The 22,723-nt window shown below is 48.6% G+C and overlaps 1 protein-coding gene across 1 annotated transcript in view; it reads left to right on the forward strand.

Moving 5' to 3' along the window:
- HYDIN (HYDIN axonemal central pair apparatus protein) overlaps positions 1-22,723 on the forward strand; it is a 210,699-nt gene that overhangs the window by 82,878 nt on the left and 105,098 nt on the right. Inside the window, exons 21-25 of the mRNA XM_063141487.1 lie at positions 2,291-2,434; positions 2,578-2,891; positions 17,646-17,757; positions 20,631-20,753; positions 22,381-22,590. Of these exons, the coding sequence (XP_062997557.1) occupies positions 2,291-2,434; positions 2,578-2,891; positions 17,646-17,757; positions 20,631-20,753; positions 22,381-22,590 (903 nt within the window). The remainder of the gene's footprint in view (positions 1-2,290; positions 2,435-2,577; positions 2,892-17,645; positions 17,758-20,630; positions 20,754-22,380; positions 22,591-22,723) is intronic.

A 22,723-nucleotide genomic window follows, 5' to 3' on the forward strand; every position in this document is an offset into this window, starting at 1 on the left:
CATATGCTGCCTTTAGCTCCTTGGAGGAAAAGATGGGATATACATGTAACAAACAAATCAATCTCCAAGATCCTAAAACTGAAATAGGATTTCATGACGTCCGCCCAACTTCTGGGCATCATGGTGCCCTGGGCATGGCCCCACACAAGGCCACTCCAACTCAGGCTACTTCCCTTTCAGGACCATATATTAGATATCACATCTCTCAGTAACTATTCCTCCCTGGCTAAAGGAGGAGCTCCTATGGTGGATGGATACCAAGTGACTGGAAGCAGAACACTCACTTGCAGTGTGGATGCCGGTCCATTTGGGTGGGGTCTCCCAAGGGATCTGGACAGACTCAGAGGCATATCACCGTATAAATTGGCTAGAACTGAGAACCATCCTTCTGGGAGTCTAGTACTTCCACTGTCTCATGGAAGACCACTATGTTATGGTCAGAATGGACAACAGAACGGCCAATGCATATGTAAACGAAGAGGGAGGCACCATTTCCTTTTCCTTAAACAAGCTAGAGAAGGAGATTCTAACATGGGCAGAAAGTGACCTGGAATCCATAGTGGCAGAATGGCTCTCAGCAGACCTTCAGTTATACATTTTCATGATGATAAAGTGGTGTGGCATACTAATGCAACATTTCTGCCTAAGGTGAATTATCTTTTTTAAATGACATAGGAGAATTCTAGACAGAACCTTTGTTTCCTTTGACTCTGTGACCATGGGCAGTAAGATGTCTAAGTGTCTCTCAATGAATGAAAGAGGTCAGAGGGCTGACCTATCAGAGGCTAGGGAAGGATCCATGAGAGGGTATTTCCACACACTCTCTTAGAAGGGCGGTGTCTTCTGCAGCTCTAAAGGAAGCCTGGTTTGGATATTGGTAAAGTGGCCACATGGGCCTCAGTTCACACCTTTGCTAAGCATCATTAGGAGGTACAGGTGCAATATCCACCTTTAGGTGGGAGGTTTTGCAAAAGGTGGTGGCATCTTAAGGGTGCTGGTCCTGTCATCCCACCCCTGTTCTGCTAGGTCTCAGGGTGAAAGAAGGCCCTCCGTGAGTTTCTGGGGGGAAAGGAAATTGGTCTTGCCATCATTTTCTGTTCTCGGAGGCTCATGGAGGGCATTTTACCATCCCCTTCAGGAACAAATAGGTTAGTATTTTAATCCAAGGGCAGTTACAGTTATGGCTTCTGCCACTATTGCATGTGTGGGGTGGCAGGTAGCAATACATACATACATACATACACATTGTTTTACGTACTTGTTTTGGCTAAACTGGACATCGCTTCTGCATTTCATGTGGTCAACTTTATGGTTTACTTCTCTTTTCTTCCAGACATGGGGATTTCCAAACCACAACTCTACCTTTCAATAACCCTTGACCAGTCACCTAGTTTCCTTTTAAGGGACAAGACAGTTAGAACAAGTCACATGCTCTTATGAATAATGTAATCAAGTGGTATCAAACCAATCCCCCCTCAAGCCTTATCCTTATCGATACCTGAAAGCTTCCCATACCCCAAGCATCTAAAAACTCTGTCCCCACGTGCCCCGTTGCTCCCACACTCAGGCTCTAAAAACCCCATAACCCCTTCTATGCCCCCCCAACTTCTTTCCCTATGCTGTGTTAACCCCACACACCCTTACACATATTAAATAAAGTTGCAAGACCTAAGGAAAACTCCTTCAGTAATCCTTTGCAGGTTTATTTGGGAGTGAGCGCCACTGAACACAGTTGGTCTTACTGCTATGTAAACGTGCATAAGGTTGCACTATTATTGTATCAGCAATTACCACACTGAAGCTTGACCAGAAGTTTTGCATCTACTTGAATGGGGCAATCACATGTGGGCAGGTACAAGGCACATGATAGCTGAGGTGGAACAAACCCATAGAGAGAAAAAGGACCATAGGGCACACTGTACTGCACTCTTATGATCATGGTAGACCAAAAGCATGACATACATGACTCCAGAGACAAAGATCACGTGTTCCAAATACAGAGCCAAAGGGAACATGTGATCCACAAACAATATGACTTCTTCCTTTTATGTGAACACATAAAATATCGTGCATGTCTAGTCAAGAAGGCACAATACAATGCAATCCCAAGAAATATTGTAAATATAAACAGTTCATACATTCATTATCCTGAGTCATGGGTGGGCTTGATAAGCAGCAGAGGATGGAAAATGTTCCCCCTGGTAGATCACTTGATTCTGTTGTTGTACACCAGGATGTATGTTTTCCCTCTGTTCTTTTGTGCCTCTTAAATACTTCTGTTTCCCCTCAGCATCCCAATGAAGCTTTAACTGCACAATATGAACCTCTGACCTTGAAGAACGTTTCCTCTTTGCCACTTAACATCCGTCTCTCTTTACAAGAACCCTTCGCCCTCTGTGACACTGATCATGAAATACTGCCAGCCCCAGATGAGGTACGAAAATTCTCTTTACACTCAAGACCTTTTATTTCTGCATTTATGCATATGCGCTTTGTAACTTCTGGATACAGTTCAAGGCACATGTTGTAACAATGCATATTCAGTAATCTTTTAAATAAATTTCTTTCCCACTTCAGCCCTTAACACTGGATGTTGGGGAGATGCATCATCTTTGCATCAGGTTTGACCCCCTCTATAGAGAGGACCTATACAATCGCGTATCAGAGGAAGTCCTGACTATGTGTTACCTGGAGCATCCTCATGTAGACCACATCCTCCTCCATGGAGAAGTGCATTTTCCAAACCTCCACTTCCAGACTATGGATCTGAATTTTGGCTGCATCTTGAATGATACAGAAGTCGTACGTGATATCGATATGACAAACTGCAGCCCCCTCCTGATAAAATTCCAGTGGTCCTTCCTGACAGATGATCGTGAATTCCTAATCAGGTAAGAGCAGCAATATATCCTCTCTTAGGGATTTTGCCTAGTCTTTCTAGCTTTTCCAAGGATACGGTCTGAGAGTACATGACAGAGCCACCTTGCGGAAGTTAAGCATAGTCTTGCAGGAAAATTGCATTCCAGCTCAATGGGTGTTTTACCAGAGTTGGTTAAGCTCTCTCTCTCTCTCTCTCTCTCTCTCTCTCTCTCTCTCTCTCTCTCTCTCTGTGTGTGTGTGTGTGTGTGTGTTCAAGGTAACAGACCTCTCTGGGCAAACACAGCAATAAGGAGGTTTACTCAAGGAAGCACAAGGGAATATTCTGGCCCTGGAAATGTTGTATAGGGAATCATGATAAAAGATTCATGAGGCACAACATTGAAGCTAATCAGCCTCTGGGTATTCTTAGAGCTCCATCACACCAGCGGTTTAACACACTCTTGCCACCCCTGGGATCTGGTTTTGCAGCACGGGACTCACATGACTTCATCCCTGTCCTGCAACCATTTTGCTTCTTTTCCTCTATTTTGCTTATTATTTTGGTGCGGGGAAAGTCTGGATTATTTTCCCCAAGCGACTTTCATGTGCCCTTAAGTCTCCGTGTAGTGCTGTCTCCTCGCTTTTTCTTTTGTTGGGTGTGTGTGCTTTGAATGGAGTCTTGCTGACGAAAGGGGAGGATGGGGCGGTTCTCCTTCAGCACTCCGTGTTGAACTTTGAATGAATGGACTTTTTACTGCTCCGACCCCAACCTCCCTGCACGCAGCTACCTCATTTTTAACGGTAAAGGGATGAAACTCAGGACTGTGAGAGCTCTTAAGTAGAGCTTTCTGCATGCCGAGTTTGAATCAGATTGGTTCATCCTTTGATTTTTTAAGATTTTTTTTATTTCCCCCCCTAAACCATTTCCCTGATACTCCACCAAAGCGAAATTCCACCTGTTTGCATTTGTGAAGGATCTATTTTCCTTTCCTTTGATCATGTGAAGCTGTGCATCTCCAGCTCATAAAATAGAGATCTGCTGGTTCCCTTACTCAAGAGTAAATCCCATTGATTTCATCTGCATATACATCCAAGTCATACTAAGAGCTTCATCCCACGTACCTGCTTCTTTTGAATTATCCCCGTAGTGCTAAGCTTTTGCTGTTGTTGTTGGTTTTGCTACCGGGAGGCAGCGATCCTTTGCATACCAGGAAGTGAGTTTAAGGGGGGAAATGTAAAAAAAATCATTAAAAAATCAATGGATGACCCAATCCAATTCAAATTTGGTATGCTTAAAGCTCTCCCTAATATCTATTACTGTGCCAATTTTGGTGTCTTTATCTTTAAAGTTTACACAGATGTAAGCATTTGTTTAAAATCCTGCTTCTGCGCCCCAGCGGTGGCTCGAAGATACGCTCAAAAAATAGTGGCTAAATACGGTGAATCTTTTGGCTTTATAGCAAAATTAAGGCAGGATGCATGGGAGTCCTTCACAATCAAAGCAGATTATAAGGTGGAAAACTTTGGAGTCCTTTGCACGCAGTTCTCAGTGATTGCACAGTATAACGCTGGTGTGATAAAGCTCTCAAACCCAATGCATGCTTACCTTTGAGTAAACCCCATTGAACAGACAGAGACTTACTTCTGAGTAAACACGTATAGAACTGACTTTTAATAGTGTGGTCACTCAGAAGCTTTATTTTGAAGTCTAAAACAGCAAACTGGAAAGAAGTGCTCTGCAACCCTATGCTTACTTCTGAGGTCAAGTCTGAGCTCTTTATCTTTAAAAATTACACAGATGTAACCATTTTGGTTACCTTGGAGCAAAGGAGGGGACCTGATCACCTTTACAAAAGAAATCAGTTAAAATGATTGTTCATCCATCCACCCTTTGAAATGAGCAAAATAAAATAAAATAATTGCAGGGGGAAGAAGAAAACAGGAGGCGGGGTGAGAGATTTCGCCAGCATAGTAGCAACATAGGTGAAAACAAAACAGATGTGAAAGTGCCCAGCGCTCGATTCGCTCAGGAAACAGAAAGGGAAACCGCAGAAACAAACTGCGGGGGCGGGGGAATAGGTGTGATGGAGCTGTTAGAGCTGAGAGACACTAGTGTGAGGGATGCCTCAGCACAAAGACTGAGCATCAGTTGCCAGAACTCCAAGGCAGTTACAGGGTTTGCAACAAAGGAAAAAACCAGCTGAGTGGCTCAGAGGCTGGAGCCAGGATGGGCGGACGCCATTGATGCCTGAGAATTCTGTTCAGCCCTGGCGGATTTCTTTCTGTTTCCCCCCTGTCAGAACTGATTCAACGAGTCGTACATTCGATCCAATATGTGGAGTTCAGAATTCTTTTAGCAGTAGCAACTGTACATAAATAAATGCAATCATTCAACCCCCAAATATTAAGTAATCTGTATATGTGCACTGAGTCTGATTTGTGTGTTCATTTATATAACTTTTGAAATGTTCACACAGAACACAGTTCAGCCTTCCCCAATCTGGTGCCCTCCAGATATGTTGGACTACAACTCCCAGCACGCTGGAGGGAACCGGGTTGGGTAAGGCTGGTGTGCAGCTTGCACCCAGTGTATTCAAATTCTATAGCCCATTCCCTGCTCATTTCTAAGTATCCAGCAAGTTTTCAATGGGAAGGTGTTGTTGTTTTTTAGTTTTGCTCCGTCCGTCCCCCCACACCTTACTGTCAAGTATAAGAGGTTCTGCAAGGCTGGGAGGCCTTGCAGGTTGTAGGTAGATTTAATCTGGTTTGGAATGTCAGAATCTGAGCAGGCTTATCTCTGTCAGAGTTCTCAGGGGAAGTATAGAAGGGAGTAGTTTTGTCTCCCCCTCTTTTGGCTTTGAAGCTGTAAGACTTCTGTGAGAAACTGATTGAGTGTTTAGAAAGGTGGGGGTTGTTGTTGTTGAAAAAGTCACTCAGATTGTAGCGCCATCTTGGTGGGCTGAAAGGTGGGCGCCTTGTTTGGACACTGGCATGTTTTATGGGCCAGAGCCCCTGTCTGTCAAGTGGTTTTGAACAGGCCCACGCTTCTCTTTATAAGCTGGAGCAAAGGCAAAGAGCCTTTGCTAAGATCGTCTTTCAACTCATGGTCCAAAATCCCTCTCTGTTTAGACCTGTTATTGTTTGAGACTTTGAAAGCACTCTGCGCATAGATTCTTTCTTATTTGGACTTTAGATTTCTACTATGAAGCTTTTCATAGACTTAAATTTGCATTTGCTGTAGATTGTGTGTTGTAGATTGTGTGTTGGAGGTCAGCTCAGCGTACAACAGGCTGGGATTGACCGTTAGACTTTTCCTCTGCCAGACTTAGGTGGCAGGGAGTTCCCAGTGCTAAAGTATGTGCACAAGAGTTCTTGCGCCTGAGATTTTTACCTACCCTGTGATCTTGTTTAAGCGTTGGCCACGTTCCCTGAGTTACTATTGTGTGGCTGCATTTGGAATAGCTCTCTTAAGATAGTTTGTTAAGTCTTTCGAGAATTCCCCTATTGTGATTGCCTGAAGGATCGTATCAAGAATCTTTCCCTTGTCAGGTTTGGAACCCATTTTTGGAACCATTGAGATGGCAACTGGGAAACCAAGTTGTCATTGTAGTGAGTAGCATTTTGACTGTATGTTATCTGATCATCTTTCTGACCATCTATCAGCTTTAAGTATTTCTGAAGTGCATAACCATTAAGCTTTTCACCATGAGATTTCCTCGAATAAAAGGAGTCTCACTGATGTGAGTGTGCCGTGTCAGTTTGCTGGCACGTGTGGATGCTGGAGGGAAGGGGACCCACGACACCTATGTGAACAACCACCCTGCCGCGGCCTCTGTGGCGGAAAGCTCCTGTTCTCAGCGCTCTGCGAGAGTGATGTGTTGTTCAATGCCATATTTCATGATTTGTCCCGTGGCTGTGCCCCTGTTCCCCTTGCACCTCCTCCCCACTGTAAATCTTCAGAGCTATTGAGCTTTGTTCCATAGCTTTTTCATTTTAATTATGAAAATTGGAGATAGGGGAAAACAAATAGTAGAAAAGGTTGGGAGTAGGAAAACTGCTTGCAAAGATGCCTTCTCAGGAAAATATGCACTGGAGCTGCCACTTCCCCAAAGTTGACTTCAAGCAGTTATTTTAATTACCGCAGCAAACGGATTTTCCACAATGCCCCAGGAAGCCCAACTCACATAACCGCTGCATTGACGGGCTGCCATTCTGAATCACGTCAATCAACAATTTCCCCAGGAAAGCAAGAGCGGCCCAGTGGAAAGAGGGGAGGGGGGAGCCCCGAGAAGCTCATTACGGAGCCGGAGCCTGGACTGTGCCAAGCGTCTACTGTCAGATGCCGAGTGCTGTCTTCCCCTCACTACAGTTTGTAGCAGTTAAGGAAGTTGCCTTGTGGATCATGAAGTACGGAAAGGCATATTCTACATATTGTGAATCAATGCATGAATAAAGCCCCACAGAACTCTGAATCTGAACCCAGAAGTGGGAGATGCAAGAGGCTTTGCCACGAGAGAATGTCAGGCGGTTGCAGCCTAATGCAACCCTGCGGCCATCGGGCCATCCTCAGTGCAGATGGGTAGCAAGTGAGGGAACAGGGTAGCAGGAGGCTGGTGGAACTGGAACATGATGAGAGAAGCAGCAGCTGCCTTTTGGGCCTGGGCAAGAGCTCCTTGGGGTCAAAGGGCAAGCCCACTCCGCCGGAGGCTTGGCAAGGCATGAGGGAAAGCAGCCTAGGCAATGGTGGGCTATTGGACCTTCGCGCCATGTGCCATTTTGGGATGAAGCGCTGGGCCGCTTGAAGTGTCAGAATTCCTCAAGCTAGCTGTGGAAGGGAAGAAGATGTGCCAGGATGTGGACGCTCCAACTGGCCCCTGAGGCATTCGTTGCTCTGCAGCAGGGGTGTGGAACCTCAGGCCTGGGGGCCAAATCTGGCCCTCCAGGGTTCCCCAGACAGCCACACCTCCTTTGCCTGGTGGTTTTTGTTTGTTTGTTTGCTTTTGCTCCTCCCACCCCCGAATTCCAAAGGGCTGAACTGCCTCTCCTCAAGTTTAGTTACTGGCAGTAAGAGCTTTCAGCTCAGGTGTGCTGGTATTTCTGGTCTTTGGGGCCCTGCCCCTTTTGCCTTGTCCACTCCCCCAGCTCCCCAGACAGGTGTGGGCCAAGTCCCATATGCTGCCTTAGCTGCTCTTAGAGTGTTTCCGGACGAGGCTTTTATCGGGCCATTGCCCTGCCGCAGTCACAGAATTCGACAGGAAGTCCAGACAGTAGTGTAGCCCGCTTGTAACCCTCCTGTGTTTCCCATTGCTTCTTCCATCTTTTTTCTTACTGCAGAAAATCTGCCGAGAAGAAAAATTGTGTTATGTGCAATATTGTATTTTTAAGCGTTTTAATCTTTGTGAAACACCCAGAGAGCTTTGGCCATTGGGCAGTATAGAAGTGGGGCAAATTGTCTGCCCAGGGCCTTCTCATTAGTAGTGCTAGGAGCCCTCCATCTGGAAGCCCCTGAAGAGTCACCTGGCCCTCAGCAGTGGAAAAGGGATGGCCCTGGCATCCTTCAGGCCAGTCCTGCCAAGATGCCTGGCTTGATTCTGAGGCCTTTCAGCTGCAACGGCCCTGTCGCGGATGCTCGAAAGGCGAGTTGGTGTTGGGAGCAAGCTTCCTTCTTCTCCCTTTCCCTCTAGGGCAACTTCAGGTTCTGCTCTTAGCGGGCTTAGGAAGGATGGGCCATTCCTAGCAGTCAAGTCCACAGCCCTGCCCCAGGATTTTCACGCTCCTCTTGTCAACTATACCTCTGTATGCCAGTTGCTGAGGAATGCAAGGGCAGGATGCCGTGGGGCTCCTGTCCTGCCTGGGGTTTTCCAGAGACATCTGGTTGGCCTCTGGGAGAACCAGGATGCTGGTCCAGAGGCCTTGGTCTGACCCAGCTTGGCTCCTCGCATGTCCTTATGACCAACATGAGGCACCGTCCCTTCTCTGTGATCCAGTTCTGCCTTGGAAAGAGTGATCGATGCCCCCAGCGCTTTAGACAGAGCTGCTTCTAAGTGGACTCAGTGGTGCCAGGGCCCTCGGAATAGGCATGGGACCAGCACCCGAAAGACCGCCTTCTCCCATGCAGGCATGCCTGGGCACTCAGAGCGTTGGGAGAGGCCCTCCTCTTGGCACGGCTGCCTTCAGAGGCACGTTGGGTGGCGACGGGAGAGGCGGCCTCCCTGGCGGCCCCTCCCAGACTCTGGAACTCCCTGCCGAGGGAGGCGAGGTTGGGTCCCTGCTTCCCTGCTACCTTCCCCTTTTTATTCAAGCAGGCTCTTGGCATGTAAGCTGGTCTGTGGGGTCAGGTGCTGCTTTTATTCTGTTATTGTGTTTTTTTAATTGTGTTTGTTTTATTTTTGCTTTGACCAAGCTTTGTCTCAACAATTTAAGTTCCTGTGCTGCTCTGCAAACCATTTTCTTGATGGAAAGGCAGAATGCAAATCAAATAAACCATAAATAAGTGTCAAAGGGACCATGGAGGCTCCCTTCCAACTCGAGGGTCACTAGAGAGGTGGGTGGATCTCTGGGGCAACATGGCAAATAGGAATGAACGTGAGCTGCAGACACCCCAGAAACCCCCACGCCGACCTCCACCCCTTGGGAAACGGCTTAAATCAGAGTATTTGACGGCGCTGCCACCCAGCAGCACGTCTGCCGTCTCTGCTCTGACTTTCCCACCTGGCCCTCAGTACTAATTGACAAATATCCCTTTGGATTCCCTATCCCTGCTATGGCATAAGAGCACTTTAACAAGACTGTATGAAGCCCACCTGCTCTAGCCAGTGCACAGCAGCATCACCAGCATTTTTACAGGATTGGGCCTTTCATTCTGCAGGGCTCCTCATTAACCTTCTGGCAGGGCTGTGATGTTGGACCTGGTCTGGTTCCCTGGTTGCCTTTCTTTGCGTGTTAATTAGCCCATCACGCTGTTTCTCTGGGCCCTTGAGCAGGCAGCACCTGACTCCAGAGCGGAGCTGGGCCTGAGGGTAGCTTCCAAGCTGTTAGCACCTCTACTTGGTCATTAAAAGGCCAGGAAAAAGCACAGCTTGTCAGATAACATTTCTGTTCTGATTCCGTCATGTGGATCTCAAATAATTACATCCAGCTAATGCGGCCTGACAGTTTGGTAGCAAAAAAACCAGGCCATGGCTCTTGTATCCACTCCGTGCCTTTCATCACAGCAACTAATTGTCATTCAGATTAACATCTGTTTTTCAGCTAGGGGTGAAGAATGCAATTTATTTAGTTTTATTTCTGGACCTTATAATTAGGGCAGTGACTTTTATGGTGTTCATCTAATTATTCAGTCTTAACCTTTCATTTCCCTCTCCCCTTGGGAGTGTACACATGAAAATACTCCCTTCTGCTGCATAAATTACTCTGGCTGGAATTATCCCCCCCTCACCGCCCTCACATGCATACAGTTGCATGTCGAAAGAGTGGGAGGGCCATGCTGCAAAAAAGGCAAATGCCATTTCGTATTCCCCAAAGCGTCCTCTGTGAGGCAAGCTCAGCAGGTGTGACACTGCTCAGTCCTCTGCTGGCTTACTGTGCCACGTTTTAGAAGGATGCAAAGAAATCCAGACACGTCGTATATTCCTTTTCGGGGCTCTGGAATATTTCCTGAAATATCACCCCTTTTCCTTGCACCTGTTTGGCTTTCTGCTGCAGCATATTTCTACTCCCCCCAACCCTTTTCAAAACGCTGCTTCTTTATGATCCAAGCCAAACTGGGATTACAGAGTACAGGGGGTGGTATCCCAACTAGCACGAGTGCTAAAGCGCTTGGAAGGTTTCCAGCAGGGGGAAACAAGAAGCTGACCCCTTGCGGAGGCCTGTGAGCCCCTGGCATCTCCACCTTCTTATTATTATTATTATTATTATTTATTTATATAGCACCATCAATGTACATGGTGCTGTACAGAGTAAAACAGTAAAACACCTGGGCAAGGCCCTTGCCTGAGAGCTTGGGGGAGCTGCTGCTCGTTGGCCTGGACCCTGCATGAGGCGACTTTGTACATGGAGCTGGAATCCTAGAAACATCTCTGAACAGCAGTTCAGCAGCAGAAACAGTCAAAGCCCTATGAGGAGAGACTGAAAGAACTGGGCGTGTTTAGCCTGGAGAAGAGAAGGCTGAGGGCAGACATGAGAGCACTCTTCAAAGACTTGAAAGGTTGTCACGCAGAGGAGGGCCAGAGGATCTCTTCTCGATCCTCTCGGAGTGCAGGACACGGAATAACGGGATCAAGTGACAGGAAGCCAGATTCCGGCTGGACGTCAGGAAAAACTCCCTGACTGTTAGAGCGGTACAACAATGGAACCCATGGCCTAGGGAGGTGGTGGGCTCTCCCACACTAGAGGCATTCCAGGGGCAGCTAGGCAGCCATCTGTCAGGGATGCTTTGAAGTGGATTCCTGCCTTGAGCAGGGGGTCGGACTGGTTGGCCTTATCGGTCCCTTCCAGCTCAGCTATTCTATGATTTCCTCCAAGACAGAGATTCCTGACAAGACTGGACGTTAAGGAAGTGATGGGGGTGGGGAGAATGGGGATGGACTATAGAGCTCAGATTTATGCCCCTGTTCCACATCTGTTAGTTTATAAACAATATTTTCCCTCCCAGCCATCTCAAGACAGTTGGCTGCACCAATTGGCTGCGTTACTCTATCTTGAAAGCTGGGATTTCCTGCAATGGCACACAGGAAGTGTTGCTCCCCAGCATCCTCTGTGGCACTGCAAAGGATCCAGAGAACTGTGGTTGTTTTATTCATTGTTTTATTTAAATGTATGTTTAGGTCACAGAGGCTCACCTGGCACTGACGTTGTAGCCTTTTCAGCACTAGAGGCAGACCTTTTTATTTCCCCAAGCTTTTTTAGTCCTTCTGTTTTAAACATTATATTAGAGCATTTTTAGATCTTTTCACTGCTGATGGCTTTTATCTTGGTTGCTTCTTTGATTTTATTCTGTTTTAAATGTATAGTTTTATATTATGTTTTATGATGTTATTGTATTTTATCGTTTTAAGCTTTGTCTTGTAAACCGCCCAGAGAGCTTCAGCTAATGGGTAGTGCAGACCTGTAATAAATAATAATGCCTCAAACATGCAATCTACCCACCAGCCTTGCCCAGCCTGCTTGCTTCCAGAGGTGCTGAACTGGGGAACTCTGAGAGCAATTGCAGCCCAACACATCTGGGGGGCACCAGGCTGGGTAAGGCTGCTGGGCATTTTAAAATAAATAATGACTCCAACCCCCAAATCCACATGCTCTGTACGGGTCTCCAAGATCTGTAATTTGTTGTTGACCATGAATGAAATGCTCTCCCAGCCTGACCCAGATGCTGAGACCAAGGATCTGGTGCCAGTGACCTCAGAGTTCCTCAGAACCAAATCGTTCCCTTCCCAGCCCCTCTTGTCAATGAACGTTACTGTCTGCATTATGCGCTGGAGCATGCAGTCCTTGAGGCAAGGATGTCTGTCGTCCAGAAAGTTTCATGGGCACCTTGACCCATCCAAAGGTAATGGCAGTAATGAGGGGAAGAAGAGAAAGCACCACTAAGTGTATGTTCCAGCACCAGTGTGTCAACGGCGTGCACTCCGTAGCTCAGTTTGTTTTGCCCATCACTGGGAAGCCGCTTGATGGGTTGAAGGCTGACAGAGTATTGCATTGGGGGCAGAGGTTGGTGGAGCCAGTGCCCAGGGCTTAGCTTCTGACGTGCCAGGGCAAACAGCGTGAATGTCAAGCAAAGAGAGCCAGCTCTGGATGGACAGCCATATCCACTCTTCTCTCTGCTCTGGGGAGAAGAGTAAGGAGCCTAAGAGGATGCTGTGGGTGGAAAGAGGTTGCCTCTTCAAAAGAAGCAGGATCCAGGAGAAGACAACTGAATCGCTTCGTTTAGGTAGAGGCATGTAGCCAGAAGAAAAGCAGATTGGCTCCTGGAGCGAATATTGATGCTGAGGGGCCCCAGCAACCTGGCATGTGTTTGTCCTCCAGCCAGGTGTGCAGGAGACGTGGAGGTTCACAACGTGGGTGGGGGAGGGGAAGCAGCCCACCCATCTCTTAGGAATCACATCCACACACCCTTCGAGGATAAAAATGCATGTCGATTTGCAGTGCTTTTCCCAATTAGGAAGTAAGTCCCAGTGGAAGGAAACCTAGGTTGTTCCCATTTCCACCCCTCTCCTCTCCAGTTGTGCTCATGGTGAGGGAGGGAGGATTCACAGGACCATGTTTCTCCAAAGCAGCTTCTACGGTCACCTCACAGTGGGTGTTCACGTCCATCCTGATCTCATAAACGATGCCACTGGCATTCACATGACAAGCCAAGATCTTAGTAGTTCAGCCTTCTCCAACCCGGCACCCTTCAGCTGTGTTGGACTGCAGCTCCCAGCATCCTGTGGTCTGGAGGACACCAGGTGGGAGAAGGCTTGTAATAGCCTGTGATCATCTTCATTCACGATGCCTGGCTTTGTCTTGGCCCCTTTTGCAAATGCCTCTTGGATAGATGCTGGGGGCTGGAAAGCACTCAAAGTCTTTGCCAGAAAAAGGGCCCCGGCAGGCAGGTGGGTGGACAGCAGCAGTGGATGAACTAGCCAGCAAGAGACGTCAACCGGCAGGACCACGCTGCCGGCTTCAGGCTCCGGCTGGTGCCTCACAAGGTGCTGTTTGCGTAGGCAGGTGATGGCTTGGCAATTCCTGCTCTAGTGAGCTCAGCTAGGGCTGGTTGCTAAGGAAGGGGGGCACACCCTCCAGTCCCAGGCTCCGTGCTGTGGGTTCACCCTAGGAGTTTTGGTCCCAGATGTGGGTGTTTTCTCTTCTCCCCCTTGTGCCAGCGGCTAGCCTCTGGGCTCTGCCAGTGACTCGAGAACCTGCTGGGCTTCAGGCTGCCCTGCTGCTCTTTCCTCAGCTCTACGGTTCAACCAGGCTGTGGCGTCAACGGCCTCCTCCTCAGGGAGCAGGGTGGGTCCTGTGGGTGACCGGCCGGTCCCAAAGTAGACCAGAGTGGGCCGGGAGGGGGGGAGGGTTCAGGCCGCTTCCTCTGCTCCTGGCCGCAGGCACCAGAGTAGAGAGATGTGATTGTGTTTACATAATCCTGAGAAGCAGTGGGGTGGGGTGGGGTGGGGGGGCGCACCAGGCGTGATGCTGGCGGGGACGATTGCATCGGCTGCTGATGAGCCTTTGATTTCAGAGGCCGAGGCCGAGCCAGCCCCGTCGGCAGACACGGCACGGCCAGGCCTGTCTGTTCTCGTGTCTGTCTGGTGGGATTTCTGTGCTCTGATGCCACATTTCCTTCTTCCTGATTCTTGGCATGGTCACACATGGCTGTGGCAATGATGTGTGTATTTTCTGGGCACTTCCCTGCAAAAATTATCTCTACTGCCGTCTCTTTTTGCTGCATTGTGATACCGCAATAGATGTGTTTTGGTACACCATGTGCAGCTTTGATGTTTGGGCTCAAAGCAAAAGGATATCTTGCATTAAAAGCATTTCTGAGCCCTGTGCGGGGGCCCGCTGCCATTTTTGCCAACTCAAAGAGCCTTTTTGAAATAGGCAGGGGACAAGGAACCAGATGAGGCAGGATTTCAGGGAGAGTGAGGGCAAATCAACCAAGAACTAGAAAAGTGGCTGAAGGCCCAGCTGAGGAGCCCTGAGCAGGAGCTGGTGGCCATGCCTGACCCCAGCTGCCCCTCGTTTCCAGTCCTTTGAGAGGGCTGCTGGGAGAAGGCAAAGGAAAGCAGGGATGCTCCCGTGAGGCCGCTGGGATCGGTTTCAGCTTTGAGGACGTAGACAAGGTGTTTGTAGTGACTCCGCCAACTACAGGCCCGCTCAAGCCCGGCCTGGGACATTCTGCTGAGGCCTCTCAGGGCCTTGGGCCAAATGTAAGCACACGCACACTTGTGCTTGCTCCCCTCCCTTGCCTCCGCCCTCTGCCTGCATTTGTTACATTCCTCAGTTCAGGTAGCGTCCCAGGTGGCCATTGTCTGGAGCTGCCCTCTGCACCCCTGAATAACGGCTTGGGCCCAAAGGCCTTTGGGCTGTTTCTGGATCACCTGTGAATCCGTGAGTAGAAGCCCGAGGAGCAGGGCGTGGACTATCCCTGCTTCCAAGCACCCATGACCAACTAGGAAGTGAGGCTGCTTGGGTCCCCCTTACTCCGAAACAAGGCAGACATCCTGGCCTTGGCTTCCCTGCTCCTCCGCTGCCCCTTGTGTCGCCCCGGTCGTTTGAGTGCAGAGGCCCCCCCTGTCCCATCTGTGTCGCCAGCCCTGCCCCACCTTTCCCCAAGCCTTTCTTGGCAAGCCAGAACCCCTCGCTCCATCTTCCTTTATTGCTCTCATTAGGAACGATCTGCTCTGCCAGCCCAAATGCTTGGGCAGCCTCCCTCCAACCTGGCGCTCTCCAGATCTGCTGATGGGGGTTGTAGTCTAATACATCTGGAAGATGCCAGGTCAAGGGAGGCTCTGCTTCGGGGCTAGTTTGCCAATCGAGGATTCTTCTCTTCTGTAAAACAAATGTTTACTCTTTACCTTTGCCCGTGAGCCACCTAGGGCATTTTGTAGGTAGATGGGGTATACATTGAATAATTCCCCACTTTGGACTTGGGCCCAAAGTGTGCACCCCACACCTCTGCAAAAGATCCCTACACTTCCACGTTCATCGGGTACCCGTGTACAGATGCGAGTTTGATGCATGTGTAGACGAAGAGTTGCGGGGTGGGGTGGGGGGCTTTGAGAGTGGCGTTTGTCAGCAGGGTCCTCCTCCCTCGCCCAAACTGCTTTGCCTTGTATTGAATCTCTTGCATTAAATGCCAGGAATCACTCCAGCATTCAAGGGATCAAAGTTGGAATTCTGAATTTAAAACCTTACTATTTGCAGATGATGTTGTGTTCACTCTGTGCCATCTAGTTTACTCATTAGGGAAGATCAAAAATATTTTCTGTCAATTTGAAATTTATTTATTTATTTTATTTATTTATTACATTTTTATACCGCCCAATAGCCAAAGCTCTCTGGGCGGTTCACAAAAATTAAAACCATAATAAAACAACCAACAGGTTAAAAGCACAAATACAAAATACAGTATAAAAAGCACAACCAGGATAAAACCACGCAGCAAAATTGATAAATTGATAAGATTAAAATACAGAGTTAGAACAGTAAAATTTAAATTTAAGTTAAAATTAAGTGTTAAAATACTGAGAGAATAAAAAGGTCTTCAGTTGGCGACGAAAATAGTACAGTGTAAGCGCCAGGCGGACCTCTCTGGGGAGCTCATTCCACAAGCCCTCCTCCTAGTAGCACAATTGTCTTTCTTTCAGCTTCATATACCACCTACCTGCTTCCCTCGGATTATCCCCATAGTGCTAAGCTTTCATGGTTGTTGTTGCTTTTGCTACCGGGCGACAGCGATCCTTTGCATACCAGGAAGTGAGTTTAAGGGGGGAAATGTAAAAAATCATTAAAAATCAACGGATGACCCAATTCAATTCAAATTTGGAATGCTTAAAGCTCTCCCTAATATCTATTACTATGCCAATTTTGGTGTCTTTATCTTTAAAGCTTACGCAGATGTATGCATTTCTTTAAAATCCTGCTCCTGCACCCCAGCGGTGCCTCGGAAGATACGCTCAAAATGTAGGGGCTAAATATGGCGATTTTTTTTTCTTTATTGCACAATTAAGGCAGGATGCATGGGAGTCCTTCACAATCAAACCAGATTATAAGGTGGAAAACTTCAGAGTTCTTTGCATGCAATTCACAGTGATTGCACAGTATAATGCTGGTGTAATAGAGCTTTTTGTAAAGTTAAATATATCTAACTAAATTCTTACCACTGAACACTAAAGTTTAAGAATTAGTCCCAATTTGCCCCATAAGCTAGAAAAGTATAGATGTTAATTATCTAGGAATAAATGTATCAAATTATTTTGATAATTTACATGAAGATAATTCTTGTTCTTTTATAAAAACTTCCTGACCGTTAGAGCAGTACGACAATGGAATCAGTTACCTAGGGAGGTTGTGGGCTCTCCCACACTAGAGGCCTTCAAGAGGCAGCTGGACAACCATCTGTCGGGGATGCTTTAGGGTGGATTCCTGCATTGAGCAGGGGGTTGGACTCGATGGCCCTGTAGGCCCCTTCCAACTCTGCTATTCTATGATTCTATATACAAAACCCAATTAAATTTTTCTTTAAAAAGTGCTGTACGTGTGCAGAACACAAAACGATTGCCCTCAAGTTGGGTGGCTTTAAAAGGGGATTAGAAGAATCCATGGAGGAGGATTAAGGCTTCCAATGGCTACTAGTTATGATGGATGAATGGTACTTCCAGTATCAGAGGCAGGAGGCCTGTGGACACCAGTTGTTGCTGGGGAACATGGATGGGAGGGAGGGTGCTGGTGCAGTCATGTCCTGCTTGTGGGCTTCTCGTTAAGGCCTCTGGCTGGCCTCTGTGGGAACAGAACGTGGGTCTGGATGGACCTTTGGTCTGATTCAGCATCAGGGCTCTTCTGATGTCCTTCTATTTCCCCGATATGGTTCCTACCACATCTCCAAACTCACGCTGGCTTGGGGTGGGGGGGCAACTTCCCATGGGATCTTGGCTGTTTGGAATGAGGAGCTGCTTTCCCCTCTTCCTCCACGTTCTCCTCCCTGGCTTCTTCAGGATAAAAGCTAGAGGCCGTCTGGTGTGCGCTGCCAGAGGCAATGCAATTTTTGGCTTTCTCCCTTACAAAACGGCATTGGATTTTTGCAGGTTCAGCCCAAGAGGAGTTAAACCTCTAATTGAACAGGAAGATGCAAAAGAGCAGGAGCTGCTGCAGCAGCAGCCGCAGACATCTACAAGTCGCAGCGACAGCAAAGACTCTGTGAGGTGTGTACAGAACGGCATCTCTGCCTCTGCACTAACACCCCGGGGTGGGTGGGCACACAGCCTTTTCCCGGTGGCATCCAAGCCAGCCCCACTGAGAAGCCACTCTTTTCTGGTCCATGGTGGTGGGGACGTTTGTGGGCAGCAGCGAGACATTCACAAAAGGGGCCGTACAGACCAGGCCCAGGAAGACTATGCTGCCCTTTTATGGTGGCCTCTCTCTACCTGGGGGGGGGGGGGGGCTGGTGGCCAGCCAGAGTGGGTGGGAGCCTAACAGCCCTTCATCGCCCAGAAGAAGCTGCAAGCTGAAGCTCTAAGAGCTCACACTTGAGGGAGCTGTACGCAGACACCCACACCCCAGGTCCTGGCCCTAGATGCTGTTTGCCCCATGGCAGCAGGAGCCCCTGGAGTTCCTGCAGGCTGAGCTCCAGACAGCCAAGCAGAAAGGTGTGGGTGTCACATACTCAGAGCCTTGGGATTGGGTGATGGGCATTACTCATTAGAGCTACCTTGCATTGCTCTGCTTTTTGTTGTTGTTCAGAAGACAAACATGCAAAAGCAGAATTTCCTGCTACCAAATTAATTTTTCTATGTTTTCTTTCGGTTTAAAAAAAGAAAGTGACATTTTGTCTATACTTGGTGCATTTGACTACCTAAAATAGCTTCCCCCAAATTGCTGTCGAACACATCTGGAGGGCTGACCTGAAAGTCAGTTAATCAAAGTAATTTACATTAGATGTTGTAGATTAATGTTTTAAGTATTTAATTGGAGGCAAGCATAGCGCGCGCGCGCACACACACACACACACACACACACACACACACACACACTCTCCTGCCGTTCAGCTAAAAAGCTCCCCTGAGTGGCTTAGGTAAGATCAATAAAAACAATAAGGAACAAGACAGTCCCTGCCTGCAAGCTTCCACCTCAAAGACTTGAGACAAAAAGGGGAAAAGATGGGGAGGGGGGAGGGCAAAGAGTTCCTTAAAAGTTCTTAAAGTTTTTAAGGGCAGCCGGTTCGTAAAGTTCTTGTAAGGACAAAAAGCTGGAATGGAAATTGTCCCCGGGAGAGGAGGGGGCCGACGGCGCTGGTCCTCTCTCCCGTCGCTGCAGACAAACAGAATGTTGTTGTTGTTGTTTTTAATGCTAGTTTTTGCTATTAAAGAAATATACCCAACTACCCTGTACACCATTAAGTACATTTCTGCCCCAATATTATGACCTCAGAGAAGCTGCTGTAGAAGAAAGCATTAACTGGACAAACAAAGAAGAGGCTTCCCTCAAAGAACCTTTGGATGCTACAAGAAGAGGCTCAGAAGCAAAGGTAGCAAAATGCTTGTGCATATATCCTTCCGGGGTCAGCTGTAGTCTGAGCTGCTACCTGGTGAAGCAGGGCAAACTCTTTCAGCAGCAGCAGCAGCGGGAGAGAGGGGGGGAGCGCTTGTTGGTGGCCTTGCACAAGCACCCTCATAGGACTAGTGGTGCAGAGAAGCGGTGCTCAGTGGATTAGTCCCGCGGCCCAGTTTCGGACCCAAAGACCGAGGGGCGAGGCAGGTTGCCCCTTTGTTTTGCATTGTCCGGAAGCCAAGAGACATATGCAAAAGTCCCCTGAGACACATATGCTGCTTGCAGGAACTCTTCTGGCTTCCCTAGAATGCAAGGCTGCCACCCCTCCGAATTCAGCCCAGCAGTTTCACAGTCGGTGAAGTTCTGTGGCAAGTTCTCTGTGATCGGGCAGGATTACGTGGCTTGGCTTAGTCTTTGCCTGGCATTTTCTCAGTTCCGTGGCTTAAGGCTCTTCCCTATCACACGCCTTCAGCATAGAGCTCTTGTGTTGGCCTTATCATAGAATCATAGAATAGCAGAGTTGGAAGGGGCCTACAAGGCCATCTAGTCCAATCCCCTGCTCAATGCAGGAATCCACCCTAAAGCATCCCTGACAGATGGTTGTCCAGCTGCCTCTTGAAGGCCTCTAGTGTGGGAGAGCCCACAACCTCCCTAGGTAACTGATTCCATTGTACTGCTCTAACAGTCAGGAAGTTTTTCCTGATGTCCAGCCGGAATCTGGCTTCCTTTAACTTGAGCCCGTTATTCCGTGTCCTGCACTCTGGGAGGATCGAGAAGAGATCCTGGCCCTCCTCTGTGTGACAACCTTTTAAGTATTTGAAGAGTGCTCTCATGTCTCCCCTCAATCTTCTCTTCTCCAGGCTAAACCTGCCCAGTTCTTTCAGTCTCTCTTCATAGGGCTTTGTTTCCAGACCCCTGATCATCCTGGTTGCCCTCCTCTGAACATGCTCCAGCTTGTCTGCGTCCTTCTTGAATTGTGGAGCCCAGAACTGGACGCAATACTCTAGATGAGGCCTAACCAGGGCCGAATAGGGAGGAACCAGTACCTCATGTGATTTGGAAGCTATACTTCTATTAATGCAGCCCAAAATAGCATTGGCCTTTCTTGCAGCCATATCGCACTGTTGGCTCATATTCAGCTTGCCTTCTCCATAAAATAGGTGAATAAGAAAACCAGGGCGGGAGACCATTCTCCAACCCGCCCAGCCCCTCTGTGATGAACTCCAAACTCGGGACACTCCACGGCCTCCCTGTGTCGCCTCTCCCACCCATTCAAGCGAGGTGCTTCCAGGTGAAGCTTTTATGACACCATCACCGCCCTGCCTCGTTCACTAAATTTTACAGGCGGTCCAGACGTCGTTGCCATCCACTGATCACCCTCCCACCTTTCCCCACTGCTGCTTCTGTCTTTTTCGTTCCTGTGGAAAATCCATTCAGGAAGAAAAGGTGGACTAGCTCCACCGAGCCCTCCTTCCCTCCCTCCTCGGTGGTGATGGATCTGGGTGTGCTGCTCTTTTTTCTAGCCTGTACTCCCATCTGCTGGTAAAGCAGAAGAGGAGCTTCCAAAGGACATCCAGGCACAGGACAAGGAAGAAGTGCTGTGGCGTGTTGAACCGGAGGAGCATCACTTGACAGGCGTGGAAGAAGTGAGTGGGCCTTCCCCCATCTGCCCTGCCCCACGCCAGCTCAAGCCACCCCAGTCTCCCGGGCTTGCCTCTTGGGTGGGGGGCCAGCTCTGCTCCCCACATGGACCCAGGAGGGCTGCCTCCTCCTCCTCGGCCAGAGACTGGAGCCATCCAGATCACACGATGCATCGCTCCCAGATGCTGCTGTTTCAGCCCGTGGCTTTCTGTCCTTGGACTGACCAAGCTTGCAAATGGGTTCCAGATTGGCATCCTCATATTACAAGGTGCTGTGATGTGGAAAGAGAAGGAAAGTCCTTTGGTTTTGCCCAGGAAGAGTCTGAGCAAATGTCTGGACGCCATGTTCACAGTAGCATTGATTGTCCTTCCCAGTGCTGGAGAGCAAGGGTTCAAATATTCCCTGTGGGCCCCTTCTCCTGTGGACCACCGCCTCCCCTCCTCACTGCTCTTGCCACAGCCCATTGGCCTGCCTCTGCTTCTGGGCACCACTTCCCAGAAGGAAAGAGAGAGAGAAGAAGGGGCGCCCAACCCTTTCGGCTTCTCTCACTGTTTGCCTGGAGGGAGGGGGCAGGGGAATGGGCGGCAACAGCAAGATGGCGGGGTGGTTGGGCCTTGGCAGTCGCCCAGCAGTGCCAACACTGGATTCTAGCTCCTGCGCTTACTACGGAAGAGCTCTTAGAATCATAGGATCATAGAGTAGTTGAGCTTGAAGGGGCCTCTAAGACCATTGAGTCCAACCCCCTGCTCATTGCAGGAATCTGCCTTAAAGTATACAATTTTTGTGAACCGCCCAGACAGCTTTAGTTATTGGGCGGTATGAAAATGTAATAAATAGATAAATAATAATAATAAATAAATTGACAAATGGCTGCCCAGCTGCCTCTTGAATGCCTCTAGTGTGGGAGAGCCCACAACCTCCCTAGGTAACTGATTCCATTGTCGTACTGCTCTAACAGTCAGGGAGTTTTCCTGATGTCCAGCCGGAATCTGGCTTCCTGTAACTTGAGCCCGTTATTTAGGCTGACCATATGAAAAGTAGGACCGGGCTCCTGTATCTTTAACAGTTGTATTGAAAAGGGAATTTCAGCAGGTGTCATTTGTATATATGGAGAACCTGGTGAAATTCCCTCTTCATCACAACATTTAAAGCTGCAGGAGCTATGCTAGTGACCAGATTTAAAAGAGGGCAGGGCATCTGCAGCTTTAACTATTGTGATGAAGAGGAAATTTCCCCAGGTTCCCATATATACAAATGACACCTGCTGAAATTCCCTTTTCTATGCAACTGTTAAAGATGCAGGAGCCCTGTCCTCCTTTTCATATGGTCAACCTACGTTATTCTGTGTCCTGCACTCTGGGAGGATCGAGAAGAGATCCTGGCCCTCCTCTGTGTAATAACCTTTTAAGTATAGTATTTGAAGAGTGCTATCATGTCTCCCCTCAGTCTTCTCTTCTCAAGGCTAAACATGCCCAGTTCTTTCAGTCTCTCCTCATAGGGCTTTGTTTCCAGACCCCTGATCATCCTGGTTGCCCTCCTCTGAACCCCCTCCAGCTTGTCTGCATCTTGGGGGAGGCCTCTTGCCCTTGCTTGTGTGCAACGCCCCTTTCCCTCCCTCTCCTCTCCAACTAGGTCTTTGACATCATGCCCCTGTACGGAGTGCTGCAGCCCAACGAGACCCACCCGATGTCCTTCACCTTCTATGGCCACGCTGACATTGTTGCCTGTGTAAAAGCACTCTGCGAAGTGGAAGGGGGCCCCACCTATGAGATCCTGCTGCGTGGTGAGGCCTCGCTTGTGAGTTACGCCTTTGACAGGAAGGAGGTGGACTACGGACTCCAGGTAGGCGCAACAGCTGGCACCCATTTGGCCTCTTGCATTTGGCCTCAGCTCTTCTCTCGCTCCTCTTTTCTTGCTGTGGGCACAGTCCTCCGGGCCCATCGTCTGCATGAATCAACCACCGCTGTGCTTTTCT

Source organism: Elgaria multicarinata, chromosome 14 (assembly GCF_023053635.1).
Source record: "Elgaria multicarinata webbii isolate HBS135686 ecotype San Diego chromosome 14, rElgMul1.1.pri, whole genome shotgun sequence".
NCBI classification, from domain to species: domain Eukaryota; kingdom Metazoa; phylum Chordata; class Lepidosauria; order Squamata; family Anguidae; genus Elgaria; species Elgaria multicarinata.